This window comes from Bos javanicus, chromosome 4, assembly GCF_032452875.1.
Source record: "Bos javanicus breed banteng chromosome 4, ARS-OSU_banteng_1.0, whole genome shotgun sequence".
NCBI classification, from domain to species: Eukaryota; Metazoa; Chordata; class Mammalia; order Artiodactyla; family Bovidae; genus Bos; species Bos javanicus.
The window spans coordinates 23,486,983-23,503,404 of record NC_083871.1 but is presented as its reverse complement, the minus strand read 5'-3'; the positions used below and the strand labels follow the sequence as shown (position 1 = coordinate 23,503,404).

At 34.9% G+C, this 16,422-nt stretch overlaps 1 protein-coding gene across 7 annotated transcripts in view; it reads left to right on the top strand.

The window, feature by feature from the left end:
• Positions 1 to 16,422, top strand: part of DGKB (diacylglycerol kinase beta) — an 869,212-nt gene that overhangs the window by 332,934 nt on the left and 519,856 nt on the right. For all 7 annotated transcript variants that reach the window (XM_061413599.1, XM_061413603.1, XM_061413600.1 and 4 more), the window contains 2 exons: positions 3,384 to 3,457; positions 6,957 to 7,031. In XM_061413599.1, coding sequence (XP_061269583.1) covers positions 3,384 to 3,457; positions 6,957 to 7,031 — 149 coding nt within the window. The remainder of the gene's footprint in view (positions 1 to 3,383; positions 3,458 to 6,956; positions 7,032 to 16,422) is intronic.

Here is a 16,422-nt window from a genome sequence, read left to right as displayed (position 1 = left end):
TCTCCCAGAGCTTGCTGCTTCTTACTTCAGGACTATAAGAGAACACAGTAGTTGTTTGTTTTTAACACACCAGACTTGAAAATGGCTGTGTGGTACTGTAGGTCTTTGGCTCTCAAATCTAAAAACACAGTCTTTGGTCTCCTGGCACCCAAATTTAGTATGCTAGCCTTTATAGTAACAAAGGTTAGCAGAATTCTGAAGCTTTTTGAATGAGCATTGAAAAAGATGCTGATTTGCCTGAAACCATCACATTTCATACATAAATACCACCATTGTTAAATGATCCCATAATACCAGAATTTCTGTGGTTCTGATAGGGAATCGCATATTGCTCCTTCAGTGGAAGTTATGTTAGGTCAGGTGACTTATCTGTTAGAATAATTGTCAAATAGGCACTATTCTGTAGTCTCTGATAACTTACAAATAAATATTGAAGTGTTTAATGTTTTATTTTTATATAGTATTATTTTACAAGTCTAATTTATGGTAAGGGGCTATGTAAGGAAAAGTTTGATAACTTGGTTTTATTTCTGTTCTTCCATTTGTTCGGTACTTAACTTTTGTGACTTGTAGAGTATCATCGTTATCCTAAATTCTTTATTTAGATTCTCTCATATTTTTAAATCCATTTGACATAATTATCCATCTACTGACTCCTAAAAATGACATCTAGGTTTTTGTATCTTGAGATCCTCGGCAGACTGTATTGGAGCTTCCCTAGTGGCTCAGTAGTAAAGAACCCACCTGCCAGTGGAGGAGATATGAGTTTGATCCCTGGGTGGGGAAGATACCGTGGATAAGGAAATGACAACCCGCTTACCTGAGAAATCCCATAGACAGAAGAGCCAGGCAGGCTATAGTCCATGGGGTCACAAAAGTGTTGGATACAACTTAGTGACTAAACAACAGACTATACTATATTCTGGTGGGATCTTCGTAATACTGTTTCCTCAGAACACAATTTTCTGTAGCATGATACCGACCTTTTTTGATAAATCATAATATGTCTTTCAACATTTCAATTAATAAACCTTTCTGAAATACATTCCAGGATATATTTTCAAGTGATAGAAAATTTGCCCAAATAAATGTAATGTAATCTCATGTAATGGTAAGCTGAAGGTTGAATTTTGAGATAATCACCCTAACTTAGTATTTGGGTTCATGCTATGTTTTCCTAAAATTTTTTATTTATCTTGAGAATGCCACTTCCATTTAAAAATAAGGACAATTTAAATTAAGTTAAAAAATCAACCAAGATCCACATCTGTTACTTTTTTTTTTTAAACTTTACATAATTGTATTAGTTTTGCCAAATATCAAAATGAATCCACCACAGGTATACATGTGTTCCCCATCCTGAACCCTCCTCCCTCCTCCCTCCCCATACCATCCCTCTGGGTTGTCCCAGTGCACTAGCCCCAAGCATCCAGTATCGTGCATCGAACCTGGACTGGCATCTCGTTTCATACATGATATTTTACATGTTTCAATGCCATTCTCCCAAATCTGTTACTTTTTTGCATGTGAAAATGTTAGGAGTTCCATCTGATTTGTAATAGAGTGAGAAGTAAAGGAGACTGAATACTGGTTGTCAGAGGTGTGTTTGGTGTTCAGCTTTTAATGAAGGAGAGAGGAAGACACACTGCAAGTTTGTAACACAATGGCTTAACCTCGGAGGCACCTTCTGTACAGTAATAATTGAGCTCATGGAGTTCAGGGGAGAAGAGCTGGGAAGTTACTCCAGGTTCAGCTCATCCATCTCATCTCCCAACTGAAAGAGAGACTAATCAGAAACAAAATCTGTGTGCCCTCTTTACAAAGGGAAGTAAAACTGAGTCAGAAAAAATAGCTTGTGAGAAGAACAAGTTAAATACGAGTAGAAGAACTGTGAATGTTTTATTCAACCTCCTCATACCATCTGAAGATGTCACCAATTTCTCAGTGCCTATAATCATTAGAAAAATGGCATTTCACAAAAATTAGAAGAAAATAGATTGGTAGGATATTTTAACATATTATTTAACAAGCAAAAGGAAAAAATATGATATAATGAAATGGTTGTTTTTAATCTCCTCAATGAATATTTCAGGTACTTTCTAAGGGAAAAATACCAGAGCAATAAAGGATATTTTGAATCTACTTTCAAAAAGTAGACTGATCTAAAACCTTTCAACTTAATATTTATTTAGAGAATTATGTTAGTTGCATGTTTTATTATTAAAATATTATCATCAAACTATGTTTAAATGGGAATTTTATAGTCATACGTTGAATAGAAATACTTTTATTTAAAAGAGCTTATCTCTTAACATTGAACTTGAACAAAATACAAATGTTCTTTGCCACTCTATCAAAAGATGATTTCTCCCCCTCATCAATGAAATGGTATTACCTTACCTGCTTTATTTCTGGTGATACTTTTCATTGCTAAATATATATTTATTTGTTTGTTTCTCATGTTTCTCTCCCAGATTATAAGCTCCACTAGGACAGGCACTTTTTTGGATTAAATCGAGTATATAATGATGAAAAGTGCATGGCATATAGGGATTCAGTCAATTTAATGAATTCCTGTTTAGCAAGTAGCCTGGATTAACTGGCATTCTGCTTCTCAAGTAGGAAAAGAAAGCATTGAGGAATTTGCTGTGCAGATGGGGACTCAGGCTGAAAGTGGCCCCAAACGATCTATTTAGAGTCTCGTTCACAAGTCGTTGGGAAGATGGATTCCAAATGTGCTACAAAGCTCTGGAGTAGGGATCATTTCTAAGATGGCTCTAATTTGAGCTCTTTCTTTCCTAACTTTCTTCCCCACTATATTCTGCTTTATTCTAGGTGGTTTATTTAGTGTCCCACAATTGGATCTATTGTTTTCATCTCATAGCTACTGAGAGGTTATTCTCTTTTCATATTATACCTGCCTTACCCTCTGCCCCTGTTCCTAGTGGAGTGGGTATTCCTGTTGATACATATGGAGACAAAGCACAGGATTTAACTAGGTTATTAAATAGATCTAGTATCTATTATCTATCTGTGCTGTTTATCTCCTCATTACAGGACAAATGAACCATATTCTTGAATTTGTTAATTGGAATGTCATAAAGCCCGGTAGGCTGCAGTCCATGCGGTCGCTCTGAGTCGGACAGGACTGAGCGACTTCACTTTCACTTTTCACCTTCATGCATTGGAGAAGGAAATGGCAACCCACTCCAGTATCCTTGCCTGGAGAATCCCAGGGACAGGGGAGCCTGGTGCGCTGTTGTCTATGGGGTCACACAGAGTTGGACACGACTGAAGTGACTTAGCAGTAAAGTAGAAATAACAAGGAGTTCTCTTTATATCTAATGTAAATAATTTGTCCACATATTCAACTTTTCTTCTAGATCACTCCAGTTCCTGGTACTCATCCACTTTTAGTTTTTGTGAATCCCAAAAGTGGTGGGAAGCAAGGAGAACGGTATGTTTTTAAAAATCAGCTTTATTTACTGATTTTTTAAAAAATCAGCTTTATTACTATGTCATATACATGTGAAAAGAGAAACTAAATTTATGGTATAAAAACATTTAAAACTATTATCCTTCATGGTTCAGTAATTTTAATGTGAAATAAATGGTGCTGTCATATCTGTGTAACAATGTATATTGGTATAATCTCTCCCTGTTTTACAGTGAAATTTTAATATAGTAATGGCCATTTGTAGAGATTTTATTATCATATCTCAGATATCTGAATTCTCTCCACCCTCCCTATGACTTCCCTAGCCATTAACAAAGAGCTTTGCATATAGCACAGCCCATAAATACGGTTGGATGAAAATTGGTTCTCTAGATGATCAACAGGTGACTTCAGGTAAATCATCACTCAGTAGTAAGGAACGGAATTCATCACCTGCCCAGTAGTAAGAAACAGAATTTACATTCAGCTTCTAGACAAAATATATTTTAATGATTATCTGCATGTGTGTTTGGAGAACATGATGACATATACACTGGAGAAGAATAGTATATTTATTCATAATAATAATGAACTGCATTACGTATTGTCTCAGTATTCTTGTGGACACTATTTTTTTTCCTTTTTGTAAAATTAATGATTAAATTCTAATAATTGCTAAAGATATGAAAGTTGCCACACCGAAGAATAAATCTTATGTCATCCTAAGGAGTATCATAAACAGAAATTTAGTTGTTACCTGTTACCTTAATAATTTCTAGAAATTTTTACTGATCCCAGCTAAAAAATGAGCAATCAGATAAAAGCACTCACACAAACACTATGATAATAAAATAGAAATTTCTATTGTGGTTTTACCAAATAATGAAGTTGAAATGTTTCTATGAATAATGGAATTTTGAAAAGTAATTTCCTTTCCTATCATTTAACTTTCCAACTTTATCTCAGTTAAATGAACAATGGTCATTTTCCATTCAATAAAATATTATTTCTGCTTAAAAAGTGTTCCCTTTTTATCATGATACATATATATTTTAAACTCTGCTAAATATGATAGAAATTATTTTAAATAACTAGTGGCTTGTTGATATAAAGTGTTTATAATGTTTTACTAAAGAGACTAGTTGCCTTCTTTTAGACACATGAAATAGTAAATGATGATGATAAAATCATTTCTTCCTTTACTACTCATAGTTTGTTTGTTGTTTATGTTATAGATATCTTGAAAAGAAGCACACTCTTCACAAAGCAATAGATGAGGCTAAAATTCATATTTGAAATTAGAAACAGAGTATAAAGTGAAAAGAATTTTCAAATGGAAAAATCCCCCTCAAATTAAAATAACGTTAATCATGCCAAATGACCCTTAAATGAAATATCTTTCTCTCTCTTCTCCCAGTAGTTAAAACTAATTCCTTAAAAAATATAGATAGATACACTGAAATTATCAATAAATTAAATTTAATGGGGCAAGGAGGATATTTGAGTTCTCCTGTATGCACACTCACGTTTTGTCCTTTATGCACTAACAAGGACCATTTAAAGTCAAAAGAACTGTAAATATGTTTAAAGGAGATCTATTATGTGTGTGATCATAAATTGTCCTGAATGCATAGGAGCCATCTTTCACAAATAAGGGGATTCTATTCAGGGTTTTCTTTTCAAAATATGTTTCTTCCCTGGTGGATTAGATGCTAAAGAATCCACCTGCAATGCAGGAGACCTGTGTTCGATTTCTGGGTTTGGAAGATCTCCTGGAGGAGAGCATGGCAACCCATTCCAGTATTCTTGCATGGAGAATCCCCATGGACAGAGGAACCTAGGCAGGCTACAGTCCATGGGTTCACAAAGAGTCAGACATGACTGAGCGACTAAGCACACAGCACAGCATTCAGGGTTTTCCTTTCAAAATATGTAGATTTTCTTCTTTGATGTATTAGGTAAACAGGAAAAGGTCACAGAAATAAATATTCACACATAGGTAGTTTCCCATACCCATCAACAGTTGTGGAAGTGCTCACACATCATTTAGATGGCAACACTTGAGAGAATCTAGTCTCTGCTAGAAACTGGGGATGAGACAGAAGATATAGTCCTACAGGAAGGCAGACACATAAATAGATTTTCTATAATAACCCCAAGGTAGAAGTTAAGAGTGTTTAAAATAAAGGTGCCATGGAAGTTCAGAGGAAAACAGTGATTGTCTCTGAAGACTTTGAGTTGGTTCTAAGTGGGTATTAGACAGGCAAAAGAAGAAAAAAGACATAATTGTGGATGGGTGTGCTGTTTTGGTAAGGAGCCAGAAGATATTCATTGGGGTTGAAATTTAAGAGGAAGAAGGAGAAAGGTGAGAAAATATAATAAAATATTGTATAAGTTTCCTGACTGGCAGTGATTTTTCTTCTTGAAAACAGCATGACTGTACTTAAGTAGCAGTACAGAAGAAGGCTGGATAGGCAAGACTTTCACAGATCTGGTGAGAGAACTTGAAAGCCTGAAGTAAGGCATGAGATAGAATAACCAGGTATGGTAGACATTACTCAGTTAGAAGGTACAGGATTGTCCTCTGTTTCGGGTGCTGGGGAAAAAGAGGTCCCGAGATGACTAAAATCATTCTTAAGACACTGGGTGGTATCATTATTCCAGATCTAGAATGCAAGGGTATTGCTCAAGGAAGTGGGACGATATAAACAGATATTTGAAGATTTCTATCAGTAAATGTGTCTGTGTATGTGCAAGTCGTTCAGTCATGTCCAACTCTTTGTGACCCCATGGATTATACAGTTCATGGAATTCTCCAGGCCAGAATACTGGAGTGGGTAGCCTTTCCCTTCTACAGGGGATCTTCCCGACCCAGGAATCAAACTGGGGTCTTCTGCATTGCAGGTGGATTCTTTACCAACTGAGCTATCAAGGAAGCCCTATCAGTAAACATGAGATGGAGGCATTAAGATATATAGTAATATTTTCACATGTATGTAAAAACTAATTTTAAAAACTAAATATATTTCTTTACATGTGATATTTTGCCTCAGAATTCTGATATGGGATGTGTGTATACTTAGAAACATTTCTATTGCATTGGTTATACAATGATTAATTTATTTCAGAAAAAAATGAATTGTTTGATATGCTCCTGGTGAAATAGTTTAGCAAATTTTGTGAGCTAGCTCATCAAGCTGATTGTTTATGTGAAGTAATTAAGCAAATGGGATCATAGTCTTCACTAACATACATACAAAGTGTCCAAAACCATTATATATATGGGATAAATAACTTTAATTTCTGTTAGGGTAGTCCAATTTGTAAATTACACAAGGATCTATTAAGAAAAGATATTTAATTTTATCCTGGTATTTTAAAGTATTTATTTGAAAGCTTATTAGATAAATAATATGCAAAAGCAGGATAGAGAATGTTCCAAATCAATGTGCATTTTAGAATAAAAACTTGGAGGTATCACTAAATTTAATTTTTTTCTTCTATGTTTTCACCTTTATAGAATTTACAGAAAATTCCAATACCTACTAAATCCTCGTCAGGTTTACAGTCTTGCTGGAAATGGACCAATGCCAGGGTAAGTCTAAATATATTATTACCATTAACTTATTTAATACTAATTAATTAAATAAGCAGGCTGACAAGCCTGGAAATAATGTTATTCAAATACAGCAGCCAGATTAGCATAGATAACAACATTGAATATCAACTACATAAGAGTAACTAGTGCAGATGCTGTTTTTCAAAATGACCTGTTTCAATCAGATTTTCCTCCTTTTAAAAATATTGTGAAGTAATTTTCATACTATGCAAATGTTAATAATAATAATAATTGTACCACAAACATACACATATATTAGCTGGATGCTGAAATAACTAAACCATCTATTGGTTGGAAGTGCTGCTTTCCTTTCCTTTCTTTATTAAATATAAGATATAGATCTACTACAGAAGAAAAAATGCTGGTTAACAAAGACTGGAAATCATAATGTGATTTTTCCATTTACTACCTACAAAATCCAATAACTATCACTGTCTTATAAGATACTTTGTAATAGGCAAGATGTAATGAAATACAATTATTTTTCAACAGATACCATATACTTTTGATGTCATCACTATGCACGGAAATAAATCATTATTAGTTTGACCTGTTTAACTAATTAATGTCATCTTTCACTGATCTGATTTCTGTCTGTCAACATGATAGGAAACATTAAACCAGATGAAGTAGAAAAAAGGTCTATAAACAAAGTTTTTTTTTGAAAAATATGTCAGTATGATCAAAGTAAGTCTTCTAGGTTATTCTCAGAAATGAGAAAGCAAATGTTAAAGTTATCTTTTAAATGCTCAGAATAAAATGTACACCATCAAATCTTCTGTTAGATAAATGAAACTATATGCAATTAATTAGCACAGGCTCCCACACTTATACTCATCTTTTTCTTCCCTCCCTGCTACCTGTTGTCCAGGGCCAGTTTCAAATGCTGAGCAGTGATGGGTGGAACCACCTTGCTGTAGAAGGCAGGCTCCCCATAGGAATTTAGTTCAGAACACTGCCTTTGTCAAACTCCAGTAGAGGATCATGATCAGATTATTGACTAACTCAGCCACATGCAGTAAGTTCCAGCCTTGTCAAAGACAAGCAAAAGTAAAGCCTTGATATTAACACAGATGCTCAACCAGGGTGCCTCTTTTTCTTGTTCTTTAATATTCTCTGCACTTCAAAAAATAGCTCTTACTCTGCTGGGACTTCCCAGGTGGCGCTAGAGGTAAAGAAACTATGTGCCAGTGCAGGAGCCATAAGAGATGCGGGTTCCATCCCTGGGTTGGGAAGATCCCCTGGAGGAGGGCATGGCAACCCACTCGAGTATTCTTGCCTGGAGAATTTCATGAAAAGAGAAGCCTGGCAGGCTACAGTCTGTAGTGTCACAGAGACTTGGACATGACTGAAGCGACTTATTCAGCACTCACTGCAGGATTAAGGAACTGTGCTTTAAGAAGTTGAGCTACTCCAAGACCTCTGTAACTTCACTAGACCAAGTAAACCTAGGATTTGCTTGTAATTTATAGTTAAACTAATTGTCTGCTGACTCTGGTAATTGTAAACCTCATCATTTAACTTCCCTGTGTTGTCATCATCTTCTCCATGAAATGCAATAATAGTACCAGCATCATAGGATCGTTATGAAGTAAATTTGGGATGATTCCCATGAAGCATATAAAAACGTACTTACTACATAATATGTCCCTGATGAATTTTGTTATCAGTATCATTTTTAGTAATGTTAATTAATAACATAATCACTATGTTGCTGCTGCTATTGCTAAGTCACTTCAGTCGTGTCCGATTCTGTGCGACCCCATAGATGGCAGCCCACCAGGCTCCCCCATCCCTGGGATTCTCCAGGCAAGAACACTGGAGTGGGTTGCCATTTCCTTTTCCAATGCATGAAAGCGAAAGTGAAGTCGCTCAGTCGTGTCCGACTCTATCGACCCCATGGACTGCAGCCTACCAGGCTCCTCCATCCATGGGATTTTCTAGGCAAAAGTACTGGAGTGGGGTGCCATTGTAGCTCTATGTAAATATACTGTAGTAACATCGGACACGACTGAGCAACTTCCCTTTCACTTTTCACTTTCATGCATTGGAGAAGGAAATGGCAACCCACTCCAGTGTTCTTGCCTGGAGAATCCCAGGGACTGGGGAGCCTGGTGGGCTGCCGTCTATGGGGTCGCACAGAGTCAGACACAACTGAAGTGACTTAGCAGCAGCAGTAGCAGCAGCAACATTGATTTTAGCCTTATTTTCACATTTCATTTTTTTTCCTACTGCACTTTATATATATATAACATGTTTCCTTTTACTCTTTGACTGTTAGGCATCCTATTACCTTATCTATTTTAATATTTTGAAAAATTAAAGTAAAATATGTACTTGTATAATTCCACACTACAATGAATATAATTTAGAAATTAAGTTAAGGGCCCCATTTTAAGGTCTAGCACCTTTCAGGGTATTATTATTGTGAATTGTTTGTGTGTATCCTCTAAGACCTTCTATAAATATAGATATTAATATATGTATATTAGGGTTTCCCAGGTGGTACAATGGTAAAGAATCTGCCTGTCCATGTAGGAGATGCAAGACACGTAGGTTCGATCCCTGGGTCAGGAAGATCCTCTGGAGTAGGAAATGGTACCACACTCCAGTATTCTTGCCTGGAAAATTCTGTGGGCAGAGGAGCCTGGCAGGAGTTCAGTCCCTGGGATCACAAAGAGTCAGACATGACTGAGTGAATGCATTCGTATATATACAATGTATTCATATATAGACCTACATGTATGTTTTGTGTAGAGAAATAGATCTTTTGTATAATTTAGAGTATAGTTTTTTGTTGCTCTGCAGCTTGCTTCTTTTTGCTCAAAAACATATGGTAAATATTGTTTGAATTCAGTAGATACTGATAAGTTTAAATGTTTTTAAGAGCTGTACAGTATTCCATAGTGTTTTTGTTTTTGTTTTTAGCTACTCTTACTGGGAGATATTTATATTGCCTGCATGTTAAAAATATTGGAATAATTTAAGTTAACAATCAATCTGTTTTTAAAAGCATATTCAAATATCTTAAATTTTACTTGTCAGGTTCTGCTGAATTGCCATACAGAAACTTTGTATTGAATTATAATCCCAAAAGCAATATATAATGTTTTATTTCCCATAACATCTTTTAAATTGGCTATCTTCAGTAGTTTTTATTTTTGTCAAAGGTAAAAATATGTCCTTATTTTTATTTGCATGGCTAATCAGTTTTAAAGTTGGATATGGCATTAGTTAGATTGACTTTTCTATAAACAACAGAAATAAAATCTAGTTTCTGATCCAAAATAGAGTTTACTGAAAAGTTATGAAGTTGCTCATAGAATTAATGGAAAAATGAAGAAATATGTTTCAGAAAAGATAGGAATCAGAGCAGTTTGAGGCAACTCCTCAAACTGGAATGGCTGATTCTTGTTAATGTATGACAGAAAACCACAAAATTCTGTAAAGCAATTATCCAATTAGAAAAAAAGGGAAAGAAAACAACAGTTTGAGGAAACTCTGACTAAGAAGACAGAGTCCATAGGTTACTGCTAAGATAAATTGATTCCAAATGCTTCGGGTATCCTTATTCCTCTATTCAAGATTCAGATCCTCAGGAGAATCATGTTTTTGGTTTGTCTTATTTCCCATGTCACAGTGTTAGCACTTTGGAATAGGGCTTCTTGATTAACAAGATTACTATGAAATTATTTGTTTCCTCAAAGCCAAATGAGGGTGTCATAACCTGAGGATGAAAGACAAATTCTTGTTGGGAGTAAGCAGTATGTGTTCACCACCATCCAACCACTGAATTATCCAATATCTTTTCTTTTCTGAAGATAAAAGTTGGAAAAAAAATACTAATCATTACTAATGCTACTAAATATGTCAGCAAAAATACACATCTTCCTTAAATGTAGATAACCCAGCATCTTGTATAGTTACTATATCCAGCTTCAAGTCCTGGTTCTTGGAAACATTTCTGGGGATGATTATTTTCTCCTTTATCTTTATCCATTTGATCTCAATGTACATAAATACAATAAGAAAAATGTATATTCAACTATAAGTGAATCTCATTAAATGAAATTATTAATAATACAAAGAATGAAACATGTGTAAAGTCTGTAGGCCTATAGTCCTAGTTTTACTACTGGTTGAAAGCTGTAGCTGAAGCATAAAACATTCCTCAGCTTCTTGGAAATGCTTCCCTAGTGTAGGGACTCAAGCAGTTTTAGCTGATAGGTCTGAGATTTTGTTTGTACTGCTTGTGTAGAGCAGGATTCATTTTTCACTTACTTTGAGTGACAGGTATGGTAGTGCATGGCACTCTTAGTACTGATTAGCAAAGATTTCCAGATCTCCTTCCAGGCACTTGATTTTGACTTTACTCCTTTCACCTTGGTATAAAGAGTGGCCTCTGACTTTCTCTTATAATAAAGTGTGACCAGAAAGTAGAGTTTCCACTGTTTCTCTTCATTTACCACAGGGATCAGCAGTATTGGCCTGAAAATATGGTGAGAGAGGGCCCCCGTCCCCAGCCTTACCCAACCGAGATCTCCATAGAATGAATGATAAATAAGCCTCTGTAAGATTATGCCACTAATATTGGGGGTTGTGTGGTGCTGTGTGTAACCTCACCCTTACAACTAAACCAGGGATTGGAGCAGAAATCTTACTTAGTCCTCCCTACTTCCATTGTAGATCAGTGAATCTATTTCTCCTTGGGAATCAGAGTCAGTTGTATACCAATTGACATCATAGCTGTCACTTTTGCCTATTTGTCTAGTGGTATAAGGCACCTCAAAATGTCCAAGTATCAGTGTTCAGCTTCAATTCAATGCAAATTTTATCTCAAATGGTAGCATTCCTCTTTGGTGTTAAAACATTTAAAACATCAGAGTTAAACACCTAGAGAGTGTGAAGAAAAATGTTTGAAAGAGTATATTAGCCAGTGTTCTTTACTGGGACAGAACCAATAGTATATATTATGAAGAAAGATTTATTATACGGAATTGGCTCACATGTTAATTGAGGCTGACAAATCCAAATTTATAGAGTGGATATTTATTTTTGCATTCACAGGCTGGTAAACTGCTTAGAACTAAGAAGTGTCAATATCCTAGTTCAAAGGTGATCACACTGGAGAATTCTCTTTCCTGGGATAGGATCAGCGTTTTGTTCTATCAGACTTTGAATTGATTGGATGAGGCTCACCTGTTTTAGAGAGGGCAGTTTGCTTTACACAGTCTACTGATTTAAATGTTAAATCTCATTGAAAAGTACCCTCACAGAAACACCCAAAGTAATGTTTGATCAGTTCCCTGCACATCCATTGTCTAGCCAATTTGACACATAAAATTAAGATTCACAGTGAGTATTAACTATAATAAGTTGTAAGTTTCAATACCCAAACTCCAGAATCATTTTGGCTCTAGAACCGTATTTTCGGAATTGGGTAAAACAGCATCATATAGTTCAGAACATATGACGTAGCTGTTTGATAGTGTAAGTGCTCCTACTGATTCAGTGACTGAGTCTTTAGTAGGTTATTTCAATGTGCTATGGACGACTGTTTCTTCCTGATAAAACATATAAGATGACCTTTATGTCTCTAGAGCCTCAACCCACTCTCTTCCTTCTCCAGTGAAAGGCATTCCTTGAAAGGAGACAGCAATATGTGAGACACCATGATAGTTTGTTGGAGAAAGAAATGGCAACCCACTCCAGTATTCTTGCCTAAATAATCCCATGGACAGGGGAGCCTGGTGGGCTATAGTCCATAGTCTCTCAAAGAGTTGGACCTGACCGAGTGACTGAGCATATGATAAAGCATTCAGTAAGCCATTTGCTGTGACCATTGACAAGGCATAATGGGAAGGAAAAGTTAGTACAGTTTCTAGAACAAATGTCTAGTTAGTAAGGACAAATGGCTGCAGTTGTATTATGGAAAGGGACCAGTGACTTTAGGTTACCCTTAAGTAAATGGGTTAAATTCCCTTGAGTTATAGTAACATTGGAATTCACTAATTGATTCATTCAATGACAATTGAGTACTCCAAAGTCAGTAACTACTCTTCTTGTTAAAGTTACATTCATGTTTTTTATCCCTTCCAGAGCTTCTGTCCTTACCAACATGAACATGAGTGTTTTGAACACTCATGGAGTGACTATGAAAAATTGCTAACTGGCATTTCTTTGGAGCAGTAATAGTCCCAATATTGGGTCCACTCTGAGAAATTCACTTACATAAAATTTCCTCCCATCGCTAATAGTCCATTCTTTTTTTTTCCAAGTCCTTAATAGCGTGACACATATTTGTTATTAGTTGGTACTATTGAATTTGTATGTTTCCTCAACTCTGAACGTCTCTCTATCCAGAAAAGGTAAATAGGAAATTTTATTGTTTGAGATACTGCCCACTGGTCAAATGTCATTTTTTTCCTTATACTCAAAATTATTGCTGGTTTAGTTGTACTGCCACTGTAGCCTACTGCTGGCTACTTCTGATATATCATGGAGAGGCACTGGAAAATGAGTGCCTCTTATTTTATCCTTAAACAGTGAGAATAGAGAACTCCCTATGAGGACATAGGTATGGATTGTAAGTGGGTTTGGGAATACAGCCTGATTTAGAATATCTGGGGTGTGGGCCTACCAAGCTCCCCAACTGGTTCTATGGAGATGGCATGGATAACCACTGATTTAGGAGATTAATTGCTATATAATAGGTATTACAGGCCATACTGATATGCTGAAATTAGAGTAACTTCCCAATTAAATTAATAATAAATAATCACTCTAAATTATTCGACAACCATGAATCTTTTGTGTTACCATTTTTGCAGGTTGCCTCATATGGCTGAATCAGGAATCTATTTTGATTTTATTCAAATTTAGAAACATGATATCTCATAGACCTAGGTTTGGCTACACGCCTATCCCGTTGTTTGGGTCAATATAGCTGCCTTCTTTGTTTGATAAATGTTCCAATATTGTATTCAGCAATGTGTTTCCTCTTATAATCAAACAAGGCCAAAGCAACAGATGATCCAAACAAACACTTTCTCTTACATGTATATAACTTTTTATTTCCTATGTAAAGCATATGCCCTTTTACTTGCCTATTTTCATTTTGATTTGTCTTTTCTCATGTTCATTTTAAAATCTTATGGCATAAGTATTTACATCATCATTTTATATATGTTGGAAGAGTTTTCTTTTACTTTGTTCTAGTTGCTTTCAATTTATATACTTTGTTCTTTTTTGCCCATTTAAATATATAAAAATTTCATCTGTTAATTCTATGCTGAATGCTTTCTCAATTTTATGTTTTGGAAAATCTTTCCTCAAGCCAAAATTACTGAAATATTCTTTATGTATTTTATTTTTTATATTTTGTTTTAAATTCTAACCTTTAATCTTTGAAGATTACAAATTTCTTAGAGATACATGGACAGAAAGGATGAGATCAAAATGGAATGCTTTTTTCCTTCAGATCACAATCTAGCTGTCCCAACAAAAGTTGTTCATTAGTTCACCGTTATACCACTGATTTGACATCCTTCATATAAGGTGAAAGCATATTTACGTTAGACTATCATTGCACTTTTCTTTGCTTCATTGATCTTTTTATTGATTCTCACTAGTGACTGTCCTTTTGTAAGTCCCTATTAAGTCCTCAAAATTTAATGACATTTACTCTCCTCAATGTGTTGTTATTGTCTTGAATCTTAAAATATGAGTTTGAAGGGAATTGGATTGAATTTCCAGTTTCATCTTGATCATTTCTTTTTACATTGTTTAATTTAAAAGCTTTATCTCCCCCCACGATTAGCAAATGGGTTTCATATTCTTTAACTGGAAATTTTCTTCCTATAGTTGCCTTTCTCATTGACCACACTGTTGACAGGAAAATTACTTTTTCACTGGGGAAGGGTGTCCTATTTTATCTCTGATGTCAGTGCCCAGGCTACATGGCTAGTGGTAGACCCGCATTTCTAAGAGAGCTGCTCCTCAGATGTATTCCAGGAGGCAAATGCCATAGGTAGCTGTTCTGAAACAGGATTCTGGCCAGGCGATGCTGTAAGCCTTCACTAATCCCATAGCTGACCTGCTCACTTGTTATAACTCCTCCCATCCCTGCTTCTAGCTGTGCCGTCCCTGCTCCTGTGTCAGCTGCAGGAGGTGTCTTTACAGTGGTGCCCTTTCAATGTATTGCTTTTGAAACTGTTCTGTTCTGTAAGGTTTCTTTACTAACCTAATAACCATTGCGATTTTATTTTTATTTTTCATTTATTACATTTCCAATGCTACTTTTAAAAAGTAGATATATATTTAAAAGAAATATTTTATCTGCCACCTTAAACCTGCAGAAACTTTATTCATTCTTTTAATTTCCTTTTTTTCATTTTTCCTTTTTCCCCAATTTTTAAAATCTTTTTGTATGCATCTCTTCTCTATCTTATCTTTATTTCTTCTCTCATATTTTGTTTAGAAGCTTTTTTTTTTTTTTAATGTATTGAAGCCTTGCTAATATCTGGTATGAGTTAGCTAGAACTACCAAAACTCTCTGGTCATGTCCCTTTTTATCTTTGTTTTTAAGACATAAATAGGTGTTTGTTTGTATTATGTCTCTTTACATAAATTCTTTCACTCTGGTAATGACTATTTTAGTTAAAGATATCTGAAACTAGAATCTGAATCCTATAAGTTGTTTCATCTTAATGAAGCGTATTGTGATGTAACTGAATAATTTGTTTGCTGGTACAAATTTGTTGCAAAAAAGAAAAAAAAATATATATATATATCACTGGTCTTCATAGATGAGTTTTCTTTCCCTCACAACATGATAATAAATATGCACATCTCTAGCTGTTATACCAACTGCATATGCTAATGTGACTTATGAAAAGTTAATATCAAGTTTTCTGCATACATGTGATATTGGTTATTCCCTCTGACTTTAAGCTTCATGAAAGTACAGATGGCTTGTTCTCATATCATCCCTAAAATATTTAAGTAAAAAACAACAAGTATTTATTGAATTGAAAAAAATATACAAGATCAATATTTTTAAATTATGTAAAATAAATTATTTTCCAGATCTTTCAGCAAAGTTAGGCATAAAGAATTGTTCTGGAATGAGTGCTTTATAAAAGTCTTTGGTTTCATCTACCTGAACTAAATGTAGAACATATATAATTTTAAAAAAAATGTAACAGTCAACATACAGATTCACATATTCCAAGTATTACACATATTCCATATTAAAGCCTTGGAATATATTCTCTTGTTAAAATAAATTTGTAATTTAGAAAACACATAACACATTCCACAGATTTCATGACTTTCTTAATTTAAAATGCTGTTTTATGTAACAAAA